Genomic DNA, 20,894 nt, shown 5'->3' on the forward strand with positions numbered 1-20,894 from the left:
ATAAGCCCCTCGCTGCTACCTACTCACTCTCAAGCATCTCATAACAGCTCACCTCTCCCTAGGCTAAGGCATCACATATCAGGCCACTCTAGTCCTAATAGGAGTACCTAGCCTACTCTAGCATGAGAATACATCATATCAATATTAATATCACATAATATGAGGGTATTTTGGGAAATCACCGTTCGGGCGCGGACTGATCGTACACACAAATCTACTCTGCGTTTTTCCAAAAATCTTTTACTCTTTTTGAAAATACTTCTCAAATCCTCAATTTGAGTTCAAATACGCCTGAAGGTGTACTCGAATCCCTCAAACCAAGGCTCTGATACCAACTTGTAACACCGTGAATTTCAAAATAATTTTCCGCATAATATAAAAACATTTTCATTTAATTTTCATAAAAACATCAATGTTTTAAGACTCCAATCCATATCATACAAAAATCCCAAGATCACATATCATAAAAATTCCATGCGTGTGTACAGATCAAGCCGCCCCCTTCCCACGGTCATCGCTAGTACCTGAAACAAACAACACTAACACTGTAAGCACAAAGCTTAGTGAGTTCCCCAAAATACCACACATAACACGTATTAGCCACTCGAGGCTATAACTCTGTGGGTCCGTAGACCCTACTCTATGAACCCACTGGTTCTAACTCTGGGAACCTTCCGGTTCCAACTATATAAACATGCACAACACAAATCACGTAGAAATAATGCAGTACAACACATAACATACATATAACATACAAATACTCTGTCACATAACTCTGATTACCTACTCAAGGTAAAGTATAGTGAGAAGACTCACCTCGCGTATCTCGATAACTCGCAAATCCCAAAAATCTCTCGCGCTCATTCCTCCGAGCTATAATCCTCCTATAACACAATATATCTCTAATTAACACTTTCTCAACTAGGGTTGACTACCCCTATCAAGTCAACACTGGTCAACTCTGGTCAACGGTCAACGGTCAACTTTAACCGGACTCGGCGAGTGCACTAGAGCGACTCCGCGAGTCTATACGTGTTCACTGACTCCCTAGGGTCCTCTTTTGACACGTCGAGTACTTCCCTGACTCGACGAGTTCCACCTGGCATGAATCGCGGGGCCACCACGACTCAACTCGCGAAGTCTCAAGAACAACTCGGCGAGTTCAGCTCGACTCAGTCCACCTGTCAGCCCTCTCTAACTCTCCCTGACTCACTGAGTCAACCCTTAACTCGGCAAGACCACTCGCTGAGTGGTTAAGGACAATCTTCATGCTACTCGCCGAGTTTGTTCTTTGGACTCGGCGAGTTCATGCCATGTATCAACTCAATCTCGCTTTTGAGGTCAGATCCACTCCAACAACTCATAGATCTCGCCCTCCCAAGCACATTCATCACGTAAAGTCTCAATCTTGGCTACCATGCAACGCCTACAAGGCTTCTTTTGAAGAAATGACCTCTAAAATGGTAACCTAAGTCTCCAACTCAAAAGGAAAGGCATAAAGCATGGCATTTGGGACTCTCTAGACCTTCTAAGGTCCAGATCTAGGTACCATATACCCATGGGACCTCTCATACTCTAAACACAAGGCAAACAAGGCATGAAGAAACCCTAGATTTGACCATATCAAGAAAAACACGAGTATAAGCTCTGAATGTTACCTCAAATAGCCTCTTCTGCCGAAATGGGAGTAGATCCAAGCTCCCCAACTCTCCTAGTTTGGCCTTCCTCTTCCTTTCTTGCAAATACACACAAAAATGGTGAATAATGGCCTCTTATCTCACTCACAAGAACTCTCAGCTGCTCTGGTGCTCTCAAGGTCGAAGGTAGCCGCAATGAAGGGGTTTAAGGTCCTTTAAATAGGGCTCAAGGCCGGGAAATTAGGGTTTCATTAAACAGCGTGGACTCGCCGAGTCCATTCCTTGGACTCGCCGAGTCCAGATGTGAACCCGCGCCCAAATCCGCGATCATACTCGGCGAGTCTAGGCTCCAACTCGCTGAGTCTCCTCACAAATTATCAAAAATAAATAAATGAATAATACTTGGGAATCCGGGCTGTTACACCCGTACTACTGAAAGCACAGGACCCATACGCGTATCAGGGAAACCATGACCTCTAGGGTTGGATTGAGAGTTGGTTCCCGGGATAGTGGGAAGAATCTGAGATTTTGTGGTGTTTTTCAGTATGGAGATTCCGAGGCATGCTGGGAGTGGATCCGGGTCAGGATCGGGAGCAGGAGAGGGAGTTCCGGGCGGGTCAGTACCGCCCAAGGTTATTGGTCAGATGAGCACATGCGAGTTGGATGCGAGGATTCGTGAGATCCTGCGTGATGAGATTGCTATGTTGTTCCGGGCTGAATTGCCGGAACTGTTTGGGTCGATCAAGACCGCCATGGTGGAGTATTTTGATGAGCGCTATGCAGCTCTCAAAGAGACAGCTGCCGCGGCAGCTACAACGGCTGTATCTTTTAAATGTTTGGATTTTTTCGGTCATTACAAAATTATAAAAACGGCAAAATGAATAGTTTTTAAATGTACTTTTTCAATTTTGATTTTCAATGATTTCCCTTTAGCACATTTTGTACCTTTTCAAACATATTTTCACGATTTCCCTTTTTTAACACGATTTCCCTTACAGAATTTCCTTCGTATAGGACACAACTACATTCCAAAATAATGGTCAAGCTATGTTAAGCTTTTACATAACCTACCTATGCCTACGTTAAGAAAACAAATTAGCACACAACAATTTTAGTCATTAGGAGTATAGTCCAAAAGGAAAATCCAAGTAAATTAGTGGCATCAATCATAAATCTAAACAACGTAACATGTGTGTTTTCCTCATATTTTTGATTAATATATATCAACTGAACATCTTATCTTCCACGAACGGTGAAATATATATTTCGTTTCCCAAAAAATGACGAAACCATGCGTTTCTATATAAAGCCGACCTGTGGGCAAAGAAATTTTTCCAAATCATTCACATCCATTTTTTCTTATCTCTACCAGAACTATGACATCAACAAACCAGACAGCCCTGAGTTTTTTGGTATTAATCTTCTTCTTTGCTACTTTGCTTTCACACACTACATCTAGGCTGCTCCCTGAAACTTCTAGCTATGAGAGCCACGAACAATGGATGGCTCGTTATGGACGCGTGTACAAGGATGCTGATGAGAAAGAACAACGTTCAAAGATTTTTCAAGAGAATGTTCGGTACATAGAGTCATCCAACAGTGTCATGAACAAAGCTTACAAACTAGCAGTCAATGAGTTTGCAGACCTTACAAACCAAGAGTTCACGAGCACAAGGAACCGATTCAAGGCACACGAATGTTCCCCATCGACCTCTGCTTTCAGGTATGAAAATGTGACAGCAGTTCCATCATCAGTGGACTAGAGAAAGAAAAGAGCAGTAACACCTGTTAAAGACCAAGGCCAATGTGGTAAGCAAAAACTACTACCGGGATTTTCAAACTTGAGACGTAGTCCAAGTAGTAATTAAGTTATGTTTGTTAACAAGACCATATTTAATTAAACTCGATATCGCATCATATATGTTTGTAGGGTGTTGCTGGGCGTTTTCAGCTGTGGCAGCTATGGAAGGAATAACCCAACTGAAAACAGGTAAATTGGTGTCTCTATCCGAACAAGAGCTCGTGGACTGCGACACCAGTGGTCAGGATCAGGGATGTGAGGGCGGTCTTATGGACGACGCCTTTGATTTCATCCTAAACAATAAAGGCCTTACTACAGAGAGCAACTACCCGTACAAAGGAGTCGATGGCACCTGCAACAGCAACGAGGAATCTAACCATGCTGCAGCGATTACGGGTCATGAAGATGTTCCTGCTAATAGTGAAAGTGCACTTTTGAAAGCTGTAGCTAGTCAGCCTATTTCTGTGGCCATTGATGCTAGTGGGTCCGACTTCCAATTCTACTCTAGCGGGGTGTTTACAGGAGAATGTGGTACTGAACTAGACCATGGTGTTACTGCGGTTGGTTATGGAGCGAGTGCAGACGGAACTAAATATTGGCTGGTGAAGAACTCTTGGGGAACAAGTTGGGGTCAAGAGGGGTACATAATGATGCAAAGAGATGTTGATGCGCAAGAAGGACTTTGTGGCATTGCCATGATGGTTTCCTACCCGACTGCATAATTGTGTAACATCAAGAGTAATTATTGTAAATTAAGTGTATTTACAGTTATGTTATTACAAGGAAACATGTAAATTACAAAATGTATCCCAAAAATTAAACATTTGTAAGGATGCAACTATATATATTATTCATAAGAGAAATTGTGAGCGTGAATGTATTTTCGTATATGCATATTCTTCTCCGAGTATAGAAAATTTCGGACAAATAATCACCCAAGCAAAACATGTTGAAACGAGTGAATTCTTTTTTGATCAAACCAAGGGTCAAATGAACAAGAAATACTTTTGACCAAATAACAAAGTTTACCATAAGTTGGTAGCAGATTAAAGTGCAATATTCCAAATAATCCAAAATGAAGGACATCACAAATCAGGGAATGAGAATCCAGATAGATGTGAGACCGGAGTCAAATCCAAGTCATGCCAATCAAAACACCAACTTTCCTTGAGAACCACTTGAAACAATTTTTTTTGGGTGCTAAGCTGCATATGGAAGTACCGGTGAAGTTGCTTTGAGAGCTATGCAATTTATTGGCTAGATGGAAGAAGCTATGAAACCACACATGTTATTTTTAAGAAAACTATTAACATTTATGTATTTATAATAAAAAGAAAAGAAATTGCGTGTATTTATGTTATGTGTATTTATAATCCTACGTTTTGGCCCATGTATTGCCGTTTTATATATAGTTTCTTTTGTACAACGTAGTTGTTAATATATTATTATTAATGAAAGAAATCATGTTGTTCTTGAGAACAAATTTTTATTGTATTGACTAGTAGATAAAGATTGTAATAAACCAATTGATCGAAAGCTAAAGGGTAACCACACAACACCAACCGTTAAATTGAAAGTCCAAAATTGAAAAGCCACAACAAACGACACTCTTAATGGAATTTAAATAAACCTTCGATGTAAGGGAGTACACCATGAAATCATAATTGTTGTTGGAATCATTGAGGTTACCGCATCTAAACATTCTTGATAATCAAACCTTGCATAGTTTTGTAAATAAACTAAAAACTTTTTAATAGTCTGGAAACTGTTATTTATAACTAAGGACTCCTAAATGCCACATAATACTTCATTTTTATTTATATTTTCTAAGTTTATCAAAAAAGAAATAAATGCATCTGAAAATAAGAAAATCTACATACAATAAAACGAAATAAAAAAACATCGCACATTAGAAAATGCAAAAATTTTTCGAACTTTGGCATTAGATTCAACCAAATAATTCCATGCATATTAGGGTAAGGATCACCTCTAATAGTATCAAAGTCAATTCGTCTCTCCTAATTTTGATCTCTTTCCCCTTACATCCTTCTTGGCATCAACAACCGTTGACCTTTATTTTTAACCTTTTCAAGCAGCCATGATCGACACCTCCTCATCATTTATCTCAATCTTGGGAGCCTAAACTATGATTCCCGACAAGAAATATTTTACACACATAGTATTGGGTTCAATGTTTTTTTTATCATACTGACGAAACATGTCGTAGACTCCTACTACACATTATGATCGTGAGAGCATAAAAATCAAGTTGATCGTCATACATTCGATCTACGGTATAATCTAACAGCTATATTTTATAAAATAAAATGATCCTAAACCGAATACGGCTACCATGTAGATTCTCGAGAAATCTGAGACCTTATTTCTTGAGATGTTAAGGGAAATCAACAGTTGTATAATACCTCTACTACTTCTGCTGGGACCCGACTAACAATGAGTATTACACCTAAATCATGTCGGTTACACTTCTCTTAGAAAAAACTGATTTGATGGTCGTGTATTAGAATTTCCTCATATATACCGTTAAAGATTTGTGTTGCCATGAAAATGACGACATTGCTAGTATCATTCAATTATGTTCCCACGTTCTCTATCAACGTTTTTAATACGACAACATTGGATGGATATATTTAGAAGTTAACATGATTTCCATCTGGATCACTCATAATCAATCATTGTTTTAGGCGAAGGTGAAGTTCAAAGCCGAGGAGTCTAGTACCAAACGGTGACCGACATAACATTTTAATTATTGGTCACCCTTAGACCCCTTGGTTAATCGGAAAACCAAGGTTTTTTGTATATATAAAGAATAACTATTGTGTTTGTTTGTTTCATGAGGCGACTCCTAATGAAATGGTTTAGAGACTTTGGTTTTTCACATATCTCACACCCGATGCGAGTTAAATAAAAGAATAGCGTAATAAAGCTTATAAAAGGTCGAGGACACATACTTCCACTAATAGAACTTTAGTTTTTCACCCAAAAACAAACAAGGGGGTTGAATAATCCACATTTTGAGAAAATCTTCCGATGAAAATTTTTTTAAATTAACAAACAATAATAATAGATAATAATAACATCAAATCTAAAGTTACATTTAACGTTGAAAAGAAATGATGAAATAGTTATTATGATTGAAATTATAAAAATGGCTAAATGAATAGTTTTTAAATGTACTTTTTCAAATTTGATTTTCAATGATTTCCCTTTAGCACATTTTGCACCTTTTCAAACATATTTTCATGATTTCCCTTTTTTAACATGGTAAACTTGCTTTTTTTCTTTACCATTTTAATTTGGTGGGCATGTGGACAAGTTTGCTACAGTAATATTGTGGAAAATGAGCTTGGAAAGGGATAGTTCGCACAAGGTCATTGTTAGTGCACACTATTCGTTTCGATTCTCATTTTTGGGGAGGTTTTGTCAAATGAGTATCGGAGTATCATGTCGTGACAACCGACTTCAGGGAAAATTCAGACATCACATCGGGCATCACTCATTTTTTGTGAAATGTGGCCATGAAGAAGCATTCACGCATTAGGGAAAAATTAAAATTCTGTAATATTATTTTTCTTGATCGTTTTGGGAATCCTGCAAGTCTTGTTGAAGGGATCATTATATATTATATATAACAAGCTCCTTGCAATTGCAATGTATGTTGTGATGAGATTGATATTGCGTACAACCAATCAAATTCTTTTACTGCATAGTATTCATCAGAAGCATTGAATGTGTGGGTAAAGTTAACATAAATCAAGACGGAGACAAATAGAATAAAGGCATGCATATCTGGGTTTTGAACATCTAAAGCCCAGACAATTTAAAAAAAATTAGAAATAAAAAAATATCTTGTACATATAAGACCCTTAGAGAATTTCCTTAATATAGGACACAACTACATACCAAAATAATGGCCAAGCTATGTTCAGCTTTTACATAACCTACCCATGCTTGTGTTAAGAAAACAAATTAGCACACAACAATTTTAGTCAATAGGAGTATAGTCCAAAAGGAAAATCCAAATAAATTAGTGGCATCAATCATAAATCTAAACAACGTAACATGTGTGTTTTCCTCATATTTTTGATTAATATATATCAACTGAACATCTTATCTTCCACGAAAGGTGATATATTTCCTAAACAATGACGAAACCATGCGTTTCAATATAAAGCCGGGCAAAGAAATTATTCCAAATCATTCACATCCATTTTTTCTTATCTCTACCAGAACTATGACATCAACAAACCAGACAACCCTGAGTTTTTTGGTATTATTCTTCTTCACTGCTACTTTGCTTTCACACACTACATCAAGGTTGCTCCCTGAAACTTCCAGCTATGAGAGCCACGAACAATGGATGGCTCGTTATGGACACGTGTACAAGGATGCTGATGAGAAAGAACAACGTTCAAAGATTTTTCAAGAGAATGTTCGGTACATAGAGTCATCCAACAGTCTCATGAACAAAGCTTACAAACTAGCAGTCAATGAGTTTGCACACCTTACAAACCAAGGGTTCACGAGCACAAGGAACCGATTCAAGGCACACGAATGTTCCCCATCGACCTCTGCTTTCAGGTATGAAAATGTGACAACAGTTCCATCATCAATGGACTGGAGAATGAAAGGCGCAGTAACACTTGAGACGTAGTCCAAGTAGTAATTAAGTTATGTTTGTTAACAAGACCATATTTAATTAAACTCGATATCACATCATATATGTTTGTAGGGTGTTGCTGGGCGTTTTCAGCTGTGGAAACTATGGAAGGAATAACCCAACTGAAAACAGGTAAATTGGTCTCTCTATCCGAACAAGAGCTTGTGGACTGCGACACAGTGGTCAGGATCAGGGATGTGAGGGCGGTCTTATGGACGACGCCTTTGATTTCATCCTAAACAATAAAGGCCTTACTACAGAGAGCAACTACCCGTACAAAGGAGTCGATGGCACCTGCAACAGCAACGAGGAATCTAACCATGCTACAGCGATTACGGGTCATGAAGATGTTCCTGCTAATAATGAAAGTGCACTTTTGAAAGTTGTAGCTAGTCAGCCTATTTCTGTGGCCATTGATGCTAGTGGGTCCGACTTCCAGTTCTACTCTAGCGGGGTGTTTACAGGAGAATGTGGTACTGAACTAGACGATGGTGTTATTGCGTTTGGTTATGGAGTGAGTGTAGAGCATATATAGTAGGTCAGACATAGGTTATTAACAGCTCATAGTCGCTAGAAGAGTTATGTGGATAGGAGATGGTCCGTGCTCTAGTTCTAGGTGGGAGACTTCGTACTCCTGAAGGTATCTCCTTGGAAGGGAGTGATACGATTTCGGAAGAGGGGCAAGCTAGGACCCCGGTACATTGGTCATTTCAGGGTGACCGCTAGGGTGGGCAGGGTAGCATACCGTTTGGAGGTACCTGCGGTTGAGCCAGATACATGATACCTTCCACGTGTCTCAGTTGAGGAAGTGTATTTCTGACGAGACGGTAGTTTTACCGCTAGAGGACATTCAGGTGGATGGGATCCTGAATTATGTTGAGAGGCCAATCGTGATTGTGGATCGAAAGATCAAGGTTCTGAGGAACAAGGAGGTGCCCCTGGTCTAGGTCCAGTGGCAACATCGGAGAGGGTCCAAGCTGACTTGGGAGCCGGAGTCAGAGATGCTGGAGCAGCATCCGGGGTTGTTTACGGCATAAGACTTCGAGGGCGAAGTCTGGTTCTAGTGGGGCAGAATTGTAACATCCTGAAATTCAAGTACACATATTTAACCCTTCTTCCTTTCTAAGTTGTCAAGTTTAGCTCTTAAAAGAAGTGTATGGAAAATGAGTACGCTGGACGTACTGAAGAGTACACTGCGCGTACTCATGCGCTTAAGTTGGACGCGGACCCGGTTGGGTACGCTGGGCGTACCAAGGTTACGTCGGGCGTAACCGGCCCAGATGCAAAACCCTAATTGTGGCTTGAGCCCTTTATAAGGAATGTGATGGCCTTATCCTCAGCTACCATTTCAGAGAGTGAAACCCTAAGAGAGAGCTACCCTTCATTCTTAACCTGTGTGTGTGCTTTTGAGCTTGGAAGTTCCTTTGTGTGTTTGTGAAGAAGAAAAGAGGATCATTGTGGAAGCTAGTCTTGGAGTGCAAACTTTGGATCTGAGCTTTGCAAGGGTGGGAACATCACTTGGAGGTAAAAATCTCAGAACTTTCCTCTTCATTTTGGTTTTGTGTTTCATGGTCCAATTTCTTAGGGTTTTGTCCCAAGATGGAGACTTTTTGAGTAAATGGTCCCCATAAGCCTTGATCTATCCCATTTCAACTTTGGATGTGTTGTAGATGCTTAAGAATCCAAACTTGGTTGTCATTATGGAGTCATGCATGGGTTTTGGTCTTAATGAAGAAAGGAGATAAGAGGTTGGAAGAAGTTATAACTTTCTTAGCCATGCAAAGGTCTAAAGGTTTCGAATTTATGGTTTAGGAGGCAGTAGAGTACCTAGATCTGTGATATGAACCGTTGTCTTAATCGATTCAGACCAAAACTTTTGAGAATGGGAAACTGGGACTTATGTTGGGCGTAATCCCAGTACGCGTCGCGTAGGGGATCGAGTCCCCCGATTCTGGTTAGCCGGAGTACGCCCCGCGTACTGCCCCCTGTTTACTTTCGTTGAATTTTAGGGTTTTAGTCAACATTTGAACTTTTGGGTTAAGGAGGGGTAAAATGGTCTTTTGCCTTTCTGTGGGATTGTAGAAAGGGATTTAATATAGCCCTTGAGAGCCATTATTTATTTGAGGATATTGTTTATGTGATTAGGCGGGGGATAGATCAGTATATTCGTGTGCGAGATTATCCGAGTTAACCGAGGTGAGTCTTCTCACTATACATTACCTAGAGTGGTATCTATGTGTAGACCGGAGGGTCTTGTGTGCTATGTGTATGTATGAGATTATGTGCATTGTGATATATGCATGCTATGTGTTGTATAGACCGGACCAGAGGGCCCAACGATATAGACCGGACCGAAGGGTACAACGAGCTATGACAGGACCAGAGGGTCCAACGACCTACGGGACTAGAGGGTCCCGCTGAGACACATCGACCGAAGGGTCGTACTGTAGCCTCGAGTGGCGTATGTGTTGGATGTGTTATTTTTGGGACTCACTAAGCATTTATGCTTACCGTGTTGTGTGTTATGTATTGCAGGTACCAGTGAGGATCGCAGGAAGGCGCCGACATGACCGTACACACAGATGGAGTTTTATTTACATTGAGATCTTGGGATTTTTTTATTGAGATGATGTTGATACATGGATTTTGATATTACATATGAATTTTATTATATTTTGAAATGGAAAAATTGTTTTGAAAATTTACGTTGTTACACTTCATCTCTCGGAACTTCTCAAATCTAAGCTTTTGAAAATATGATCCTTAAGATCTTCATTCGTTGATATCTCTGATATTCATTTAGAGTTTGTGCCATCTCTAGGCATATATGAAGTACCAATGATGCTTTGAAATCTCTTTAGAAGTATCTTAAGTCACCTCCATCTCGAAACTTGATCATTCTGTGATTCTCTTAAATCTTCAATAAATGAATTTTAAGGTTATCATTTAAGAATTCATTCTGAAACGTTTTGTCATGATGATTTAAATGGTAATTTCTTTATGATTATCCTCTTCATTCCCAATAAAAATGCTTTCGACATGCATTCCAATAAATGTACCGAGTGTTTATGAATTGAATTGATAGTTTTCCAAATTGAACAAACAAACGTCCCATCTCATGGTTACTAACTATCACTTAGGAAGGTCTTTTAGACCTAAGCATTTAATGCAACCCGTTTCCTTTTTCGGGTGTCATCATTCAACTATTCGACCTGACCCATAAACATCCACATATATAAGGATTTTGAATCCTAACTATTCCCACTTTTCTCACTTTTGGCTATCGCCTTCCTAGAACCTCTCAACTGTGCTCTCTTGTTATTAAACGTTATTTAATCTTTTCAATGGCATCAAAAACTTCCAAAACTGAAAATAAGAAGAGATCATCAAAGGGGTCAGCCTCATCATCTTCAACTGAACCCATTCTTAGGGAAACTACCCAAATATTTTCCCTCGATCCTATGGACTACGATGCGTCCGTCAGGATCATGATCATGTTCATAGCTAGACCTCCTATCGCCATTCCTCTTTCCAAAATCCCCATCCATAACATCCTCTTAGGCTTCTATACAAAGCTTTTGAACGTGTAAAGATCGAAGATGGTGTTCTTGAAGTGAAAATAATAGACGATCATATTGTACCTGTGCACAAAGCAACATTTCTTTGTGTAATTGAAGTTGCAGAAAACCTTCAAGGTTTTTGAGTGAAGGAACCCACCTTAGACGAATTTCAATCGTTCCTCTCTCAGATTGGGTACAATGGCAAATTCAAAGCCAACGAGTTCAAGAAATCTGTTGTTCCTAGGATTTGGACCATCCTAATGCATCTCATCCTCAGAGGATTATCCATAAAGCATGGATAAACGGACACGATGAGCAAAGATTGGCTCTATGTCGTCTACATCATCTTCACTGGAAGAGCCAACACTGTTGATCTACCAGAAGTCCTTTGGCAAGACTTCAGGAAGTTTACCGATAAGAGTAAGGCAAATGAGATTTCGAGTCCGAGATTCTGGGCTCTGACTCTTCAATAGATGTACTATAAGCTCCATGTAGCCATTCCAATCAACTCTGACATGCGAGAGGTATACTAATCTTTTAACACAATTAAGACTTATAGGTTACCCGGTCAAACCTCTTTTGGACCTACCCGACGTCTACCCCAACACATGTTGGCTGTTATTCCTTCTGAATCTCTACATCTAAAACAACATCTTGAGAATTCGGTTGTTTTCAACACAATCTGCCCCAGTCTCAGATGAATTAGCCTCATAAGAGAATAAATCCACTACTTCAGAAGGACAAAGAAAGAAAATTTCCAAGAAGCGAAAAGGATCACCCTCAAAACCGAAGGCCAAAAAGAGAACCAACACTGGTGAATCCTCTCACCAGGATTCACGGATCGGATCTAGACTTGACTCTAGGTCTCTGCCTACCCCGCCTAACCACTATTCCGAAGTACCCTTCGGAGTTTCAATATCACACTCTACATACACTTACGGGGAATCTACACATAATCTACCTGCACCTTCTAAAAATGGTGGTGCTGGTATTGAGCAAACTCCCTTGGAGGCCATTAGGACAAACCCATGAGTCAATTTGAATCACCCTCTCATTTCTACACAAGTACAATCAGAGACCACTGCCACTGATTCCAAGCTTTACGAGACAAGAGTCGTCCCTCCCACCTCATAAGTCTCAATTGATCCGATACCTACCACATGTAAAGGACGATCATGTATTTTTAATAACTATTGGGTTAATTTTGCCATTAGAGCTCACACAAGGCATCCAAAGCTTACCTAAGACCAAGTTGAATACACTCTCATCCCCATGCGTCAATGGGCAGTCAAAATTCACATTTCCTTCACTCTTCCATCAGATGAAGAGAATGATCAAGAACTCCAACCATTTCTTAATGCTTTGAATTCTAAAACGAATGCATAAGTTCCCACTCTTGACGATATAGTGGGTGATCCTCCTTGAAATGAAGAAGTTGCTGCCGGAGAAATTCCTAATACAACCTTTGTGTTGGATGATCCTCCTTTGAAGACTGATGATACAAATGATTTTCATGTCTCCACGCCCATCTCTAAAACTCCCAAGCCCAATGATGAAGATCTCTCCAATGAGATCATGTTCGAAGATGATAACACAACCGCTAGTGTCATCCTAGTTCCTACTACCTTCAACCTATTGCAAAAACCTTCCTCCTCCAAGGCTCTTTTTGACTTTGGACCTTCTTCTTCCTAAGACATAATGGAAGGAGAAGAAAATCAAGAAGGACTCAACATCATCTCTCGCCATCCATAAACTACCTTGGATGGCGATCAAGAAAATCCATCTCAAGATGATTAAAACAATGATGCCAAGGATCTTGAAGACTCATAAGACAATGAAATTGATAATGATAAGAAGTCATAAAGTTCTACTTCGAACACATGATCCTTAGAAGAAAACATTTTTGATCCATTTACTCTTTTGGAACTCTGAGACAACGTTGTGACGGCTAATTCTAAGGTTGACAAGGTCAATGAAAAGGTTAAACCACTTGACTCAAAACTCGATCTTGTGATTAAATCTCTTTCCGAGATCAAGGCTGCTGCACCCTCGGACCTTGATCGAGCCAATCAGTTGGACCAACTCATTTCTCTTTGCTTGAGGCCAAGGAATGTTATAAAACAAATCTTGATCATCACATATCTACCACCTCTACCATGCTTAAGATCCACGATGACATGATCTCTGCTACTAACGAACTTATCAAGCAGACTCATGTTCATCATGAAAAGCAAATTCAGATATTGGAGAAGGAAATTCTTCACAAGGATGCCATGAACATGGTGATGTAAGAAGTTCTCATAAAGGTCATTTGATCAGCTCAACACTTTGTGAATACTCTAAAACACAAGTTTGATGAGCTTCTGTTAATAATGGAAGAAACTTTTGACCATATCAAAGCCCAAACTCCAACTGCCAATGCTTATGATTCACTTTCTAATCAAATCAACACGAGCTTTCAACATGTGTTCGAACGCTTGGACAATTTGCAATCAGATGCATTGCTTGCATATGAGGCAGGGCCTTCCCATGCAATAGGGGGAGAGAAGATGGTTCAATGGAAACCTATCTTAGACTATGCGCTCCGAGATGAAACTACAGATGAAGAAATCATCAGCGTAGAAGCTTTTGAAGAAGAAGATGAATTTGACGAAAATGATCTGGTGAATAATGCGATTATTGGACTTCAAGCCATCAGGGAACAATATATCATCTCAAAAATCCTTTCAGAAGAAGATAAGATGAAATGGTCCTTAGTCTCTTGGCCATCATCTCTATCAGAAGCCTTCAAAAGGAGTCACGCCATGGAAAAGTTAAAAACAAAATTGACTTTTGATGCTTTCCGAGCCACTCATCCAATGCCTTCTCCAATTCCTGCTCCGAGGATTGTCCAAATTGATGAAGGTTCTCCCCAAGGTTGTAGAACTCGCTACTTAGTGCTTGCTCGGCCGACTGCTAAGTAGCGAGTACTCGGGAGTACTTGGATTCGGTAATTCATGTAGAAATATTTTTAGGAAAATTATATATGTCAAAATCATAAGTTAAAATCATAATTTACTTGAAATATATAACAAAATTAGATACGTGTGTGTTAAATAATAAATCATTAAGTGTATTATACATATTAATCTTGAAATTCTTTATTTTTTTCTCTTTTTATGACAATTTTGACCCTTTGACCAAATTTGACCGATTAGGCCGAGTTTGACTTTGTTGACCGAGCAGGCCAGAGCAAGATCGAGTAGGCCCGAGTTAGAGAGATTTTGACCGAGGTTGACCGATTTTTTTACTGAGTTTGACTTAATCCAAGTTTTTTTTTCCGAGTTCACATAACTTGCTTCGGTGGAGGGCCGATTCTGAATAGTCGGCCGAGTAGGCCGAGTTTTGCAACATTGGTTCTCCCACCAGGAAACCTGATGAGCTTCCTAAAGAGCCTTTGGTTCCTCCTCTATCCGAGATGCTCATCAATCAATCTGGTCAACAAATCATATCATCTATTCTTACTCAAGAAGGTCCTATCGAAGACAAGGGAAAGAGGATCTCTTTCGAACTAGACAGCCTAGTGAAGTCATTAAAAAAGTCTGAGGGCTGGTCCAAAGAACAAATGCAACATGCTATGGAAGAAAGCATCCATATTTAAGCATTGAAAGATAATCCCAGTCCGATGCTGGGCATTTCTCCGGTTTTCCGAGAAGGAATCTTGCATGACATTCATTTTGTGCCCTTCATGTATTTTGATCTTCCAAAAATGACCGAGACCAACTTGACTTACCAATATTTCCCCATAGACACTTCTACATCAAGTTCGCACTATTACATGCATCTGATTATCCACAAACCATCATCCGAACTGAGAGTGAGAGATTGAGAACCTTTTATTCCATAAATTCACAATCTCAAAAGGAAGTGTGGTCTCGAAAAAGAATTACCAAGACTGTTGGTTATGGTAAAAAGGTTTAAAGCAAGTTTGATCTCGATTGTCTTCTTTACAGATACTTCATATCTCAGAACAAGGAAACCACTGTTACAATCACTGATGCTGACTTTCCTTTGATGAATCCGAACGAAATTCTTACCATGGATGTTCATCTCAAAGATCATCAGAAAAATGAATCTAGCATTTGAGCTTTCAACACTGCTATCAGCTTTCTCAAGGACTACATTGCTGAATATTGTAGATCCGATGTGGAGTTTGCTCACCTGTTCAGAACTTAAAATCTATTGGCTAAAATCAGCACTAAGCTTCCTGAAGCTCAAATCTTAGGTGAAGGACCTATTGGAGATCCTAAACTTGGTTTTGTCTATCTCAAGAAATAGACAAATCAAAAAGAATTTTTCCGAGTTCTTGAGACACATCTCGTTCCAACCCATATTTTTCAAAAGTTCATTTCAAATGCTGCAAAGAGTGATTCTTCTGAACACATCCAGAAGAAATTTATTGAGCATCTTCAATGGTACATTGAGGTCTAAAGCTACCTCTAGAGTGTTAACCTATTTGTCTTTTATGAAGCCAAGTGACAAGTCAAAAGATTGCAAATTTCACTTAAGGTGAGATTGTTGGAACATAGAAAAGTGATCCTTATGCAATCCGATATGAAGACTTCCGAGATGAAGATTGAGACTGAAGTGAACATGTTCCGAAGTGAAGAACAGCCCGAGATCTATGATTGTTTAGAAACATTTTGTGTCTGTAATGCATTAATTGTTGCAAGTACTATTTTGTATTATTATTATTATTGTTTTCTAGTATAGTACAAAAGAAAAGATCAACATCAAGGGCGGTGTCAGTCTGTTGATCTTCAGAAGTCTCTCAGTCCATGCGCACATTATCTGATTTGTCTTTTAGTCATCCCTTGACTATTTAAGGAGTTGTCATCTTTGTATCAAGATAGAGATGTGTGCACATCCTTTTCCCTCTAATCAAGAATCCTCCGGTCAATCATTCTCTCTTACATTCTTCTTTTTCTTGAATTACATTACATTGTTCATACTTAGTATTATTCAATTGTGAGAACTTTGTTGATTTTCTCTATTCCGAGACAAGAATTAATGGTTTACCACACTTGATTGGATCCCTATTATTAGAAATCATGGATCTTAAGTTAACTCAATGGTTGAGCTATCAAACCTTCGCCATGCAAATCCTTGCATTCACACAAATGAGTTTGGAAAGGGAGAGGTCGCACAAGATAATTGTTGGTGCACACTACACATTTTGATTCTCATTTTAGGGGAGGTTTTGTCAAATGAGTATTGGAGTATGATATTGTGACAACCAACTTATGAGGAAAATTCAGACGTCGGACATCACTCATTGATTGTGAAAAGTGACCGCGAAGAAGCATTCATGCATTAGGGCCAATTTAAAATTTTGAAATATTATTTTTCTTTATCGTTTTGGGGATACTGCAAATCTTGTTCAAGGGATCAATATATATTATATATAACAAGCTCCTTGCAATTGCAATTTATGTTGTGATGAGATTGATATTGCGTACAACCAATCAAATTTTTTTACTGCCCTAGTAAAATTAACATAAACAAAGATGGAGACAAATCGAATAAAGGCATTCATATCTGCGTTTAGGAACATCTAAAAGCCAGACAATAAAAAGAAGTTAGAAATAAAAAATATATTGTACGTATCATACCCTTAGAGAATTTCTTTCGTATAGGACACAACTACATTCCAAAATAATGGTCAAGTTATGTTAAGCTTTTACATAACCTACCTATGCCTATGTTAAGAAAACAAATTAGCACACAACAATTTTAGTCATTAGGAGTACAGTCCAAAAGGAAAATCCAAGCAAATTAGTGGCATCAATCATAAATCTAAACAACGTAACATGTGTGTTTTCCTCATATTTTTGATTAATATATATCAACTGAACATCTTATCTTCTACGAACGGTGAAATTATATATTTCGTTTCCCAAAAAACGACGAAACCATGCGTTTCTATATAAAGCCGACCTGTGGGCAAAGAAATTATTCCGAATCATTCACATCCATTTTTTCTTATCTCTACCAGAACTATGACATCAACAAACCAGACAGCCCTGAGTTTTTTGGTATTAATCTTCTTCTCTGCTACTTTGCTTTCACACACTACATCTAGGCTGCTCCCTGAAACTTCCAGCTATGAGAGCCACGAACAATGGATGGCTCGTTATGGACGCGTGTACAAGGATGCTGATGAGAAAGAACAACGTTCAAAGATTTTTCAAGAGAATGTTCGGTACATAGAGTCATCCAACAGTGTCATGAACAAAGCTTACAAACTGGCAGTCAATGAGTTTGCAGACCTTACAAACCAAGAGTTCACGAGCACAAGGAACCGATTCAAGGCACACGAATGTTCCCCATCGACCTCTGCTTTCAGGTATGAAAATGTGACAGCAGTTCCATCATCAATGGACTGGAGAAAGAAAGGAGCAGTAACACCTGTTAAAGACCAAGGCCAATGTGGTAAGCAAAAACTACTACCGGGATTTTCAAACTTGAGACGTAGTCCAAGTAGTAATTAAGTTATGTTTGTTAACAAGACCATATTTAATTAAACTCGATATCGCATCATATATGTTTGTAGGGTGTTGCTGGGCGTTTTCAGCTGTGGCAGCTATGGAAGGAATAACCCAACTGAAAACAGGTAAATTGGTGTCTCTATCCGAACAAGAGCTCGTGGACTGCGACACCAGTGGTCAGGATCAGGGATGTGAGGGCGGTCTTATGGACGACGCCTTTGATTTCATCCTAAACAATAAAGGCCTTACTACAGAGAGCAACTACCCGTACAAAGGAGTCGATGGCACCTGCAACAGCAACGGGGAATCTAACCATGCTGCAGCGATTACGGGTCATGAAGATGTTCCTGCTAATAGTGAAAGTGCACTTTTGAAAGCTGTAGCTAGTCAGCCTATTTCTGTGGCCATTGATGCTAGTGGGTCCGACTTCCAATTCTACTCTAGCGGGGTGTTTACGGGAGAATGTGGTACTGAACTAGACCATGGTGTTACTGCGGTTGGTTATGGAGCGAGTGCAGACGGAACTAAATATTGGCTGGTGAAGAACTCTTGGGGAACAGGTTGGGGTCAAGAGGGGTACATAATGATGCAAAGAGATGTTGATGCGCAAGAAGGCCTTTGTGGCATTGCCATGATGGCTTCCTACCCGACTGCATAATTGTGTAACATCAAGAGTAATTATTGTAAATTAAGTGTATTTACAGTTATGTTATTACAAGGAAACATGTAAATTAAAAAATGTATCCCAAAAATTAAATATTTGTAAGAATCGATGCAGCTATATATATATATATATATATATTATTCATAAGAGAAATTGTGACCGTGAATGTATTTTCGTATATGCATATTCTTCTCCGAGTATTGCAAATTAATTTCGGACAAACAATCACCCAAGCAAAACATGTTGAAACGAGTGAATTCTTTTTTGATCAAACCAAGGGTCAAATGAACAAGAAATACTTTTGACCAAATAACAAAGTTTACCATAAGTTGGTAGCAGATTCAAGTGCAAACTTCCAAATAATCCAAAATGAAGCACATCACAAATCAGGGAATGAGAATCTGCAGGCCAGATAGATGTCAGACCCGAGTCAAATCCAAGTCATGCCAATCAAAACACCAACTTTCCTTGAGAACCACTTGAAACATTTTTTTTGGGTGCTAAGCTGCATTTGGAAGTACCGATGAAGTTGCTTTGAGAGCTATGCAATTTATTGGCTAGATGGAAGAAGCTATGAAACCGCACATGTTATTTTTAAGAAAACTATTAACATTTATGTATTTATAATAAAAAGAAAAGAAATTGCGTGTATTTATGTTATGTGTATTTATAATCCTACGTTTTGGCCCATGTATGGCCGTTTTATATATAGTTTCTTTTGTACAACGTAGTTAATATATTATTATTAATGAAAGAAATCATGTTCTTGAGAACAAATTTTTATTGTATTGACTAGTAGATAAAGATTGTAATAAACCAATTGATCGAAAGCTAAAGAAAAACCACACTACACCAACCGTTAAATTGGAAGTCCAAAACTAAAAAGCCACAACAAACGACACTCTTAATGGAATTTAAATAAACCTTCGATGTAAGGGAGTACACCATGAAATCGTAATTGTCATTGGAATCATTAAGGTTACCGCATCTAAACAGTCTTGATAATCAAACCTTGCATAGTTTCGTAAATAAACTAAAAACTTGTTAATAGTCTGGAAAATTTTGTCTATAACTAAGGACCCCTAAATGCCACATAATACTTCATTTTTATTTATATTTTCTAAGTTTATCACAAAAGAAATAAATGCATCTGAAAATAAGAAAATGAAATACAAAAAAACCGCACAAAAGAAAATGCAACACATTTTTGGAACTCTGGCATTAGATTCAACAAAATAATTCCATGCATATTAGGGTTTTGGATCACCTCTAATGGTAGCATACTCAATTCGTCTCTCCTAATTTTGATCTCTTTCCCCTTACATCCTTCTTGGCATCAACAACCGTTAACCTTTATTTTTAACCTTTTCAAGCAGCCATGATCGACACCTCCTCATCATTTTACTCAATCTTGGGAGCCTAAACTATGATTCCCGACAAGAAATATTTTACACACATAATATTGGGTTCAATGTTTTTTTTATCATACTGACGAAACATGTCGTAAACTCCTACTACACATTATGATTGTGAGAGCATAAAAATCGACTTGATCGTCAAACATTCGATCTACGGTATAATCTAACAGCTATATTTTATAAAATAAAATGATCCTAAACCGAATACGGCTACCATGTAGATTCTCGAGAAATCTGAGACCTTATTTCTTGAGATGTTAAGGGAAATCAACAGTTGTATAATACCTCTACTACCTCTACTGGGACCCGACTAACAATGAGTATTACACCTAAATCATGTCGGTTACACTTCTATTAGAAAAAAACTGATTTGATAGTCGTGTATTAGAATTTCCTCATATATGCCGTTAAAGATTTGTGTTGCCATGAAAATGACGACATTGCTAGTATCATTCAATTATGTTCCCACGTTCTCTATCAACGTTTTTAATACGACAACATTGGATGGATATATTTAGAAATTAATATGATTTCCATTTCGATCACTCCTAATCACTCATGGTTTTAGGCGAAGGTGAAGTTCAAAGCCCAGGAGTGTAGTACCAA

The 20,894-nt window shown here is 38.7% G+C and overlaps 1 protein-coding gene and 2 pseudogenes across 1 annotated transcript; all 3 read left to right on the forward strand.

Annotated features, from left to right (window-relative positions):
- The first annotated feature begins 3,013 nt into the window (after positions 1 to 3,013).
- LOC145068323 (senescence-specific cysteine protease SAG39-like) lies at positions 3,014 to 4,160 on the forward strand (annotated as a pseudogene).
- Positions 4,161 to 7,693: 3,533 nt separating this feature from the next.
- On the forward strand, positions 7,694 to 8,654 carry LOC145067693 (senescence-specific cysteine protease SAG39 pseudogene; annotated as a pseudogene).
- Positions 8,655 to 17,717: 9,063 nt separating this feature from the next.
- LOC145066466 (senescence-specific cysteine protease SAG39-like) lies at positions 17,718 to 18,864 on the forward strand. The gene is made up of 2 exons (XM_079013724.1): positions 17,718 to 18,150; positions 18,272 to 18,864. The coding sequence occupies exons 1-2, from the start codon at positions 17,718 to 17,720 to the stop codon at positions 18,862 to 18,864; spliced, it is 1,026 nt and encodes a 341-aa protein (XP_078869850.1).
- The last annotated feature ends 2,030 nt before the right edge of the window (positions 18,865 to 20,894 follow it).

This window comes from Lactuca serriola, chromosome 8, assembly GCF_051521515.1.
Source record: "Lactuca serriola cultivar US96UC23 chromosome 8, Lser_US96UC23_V15, whole genome shotgun sequence".
NCBI classification, from domain to species: domain Eukaryota; kingdom Viridiplantae; phylum Streptophyta; class Magnoliopsida; order Asterales; family Asteraceae; genus Lactuca; species Lactuca serriola.

Excerpts from the sequence above, each read along its gene's own strand:
- LOC145066466 (XM_079013724.1), top strand. The coding sequence starts at position 17,718 with ATGACATCAACAAACCAGACAGCCCTGAGTTTTTTGGTATTAATCTTC. Across the intron at positions 18,151-18,271 it reads TAAAGACCAAGGCCAATGTG|GGTGTTGCTGGGCGTTTTCA; the intron begins GTAAGCAAAAAC and ends ATATGTTTGTAG.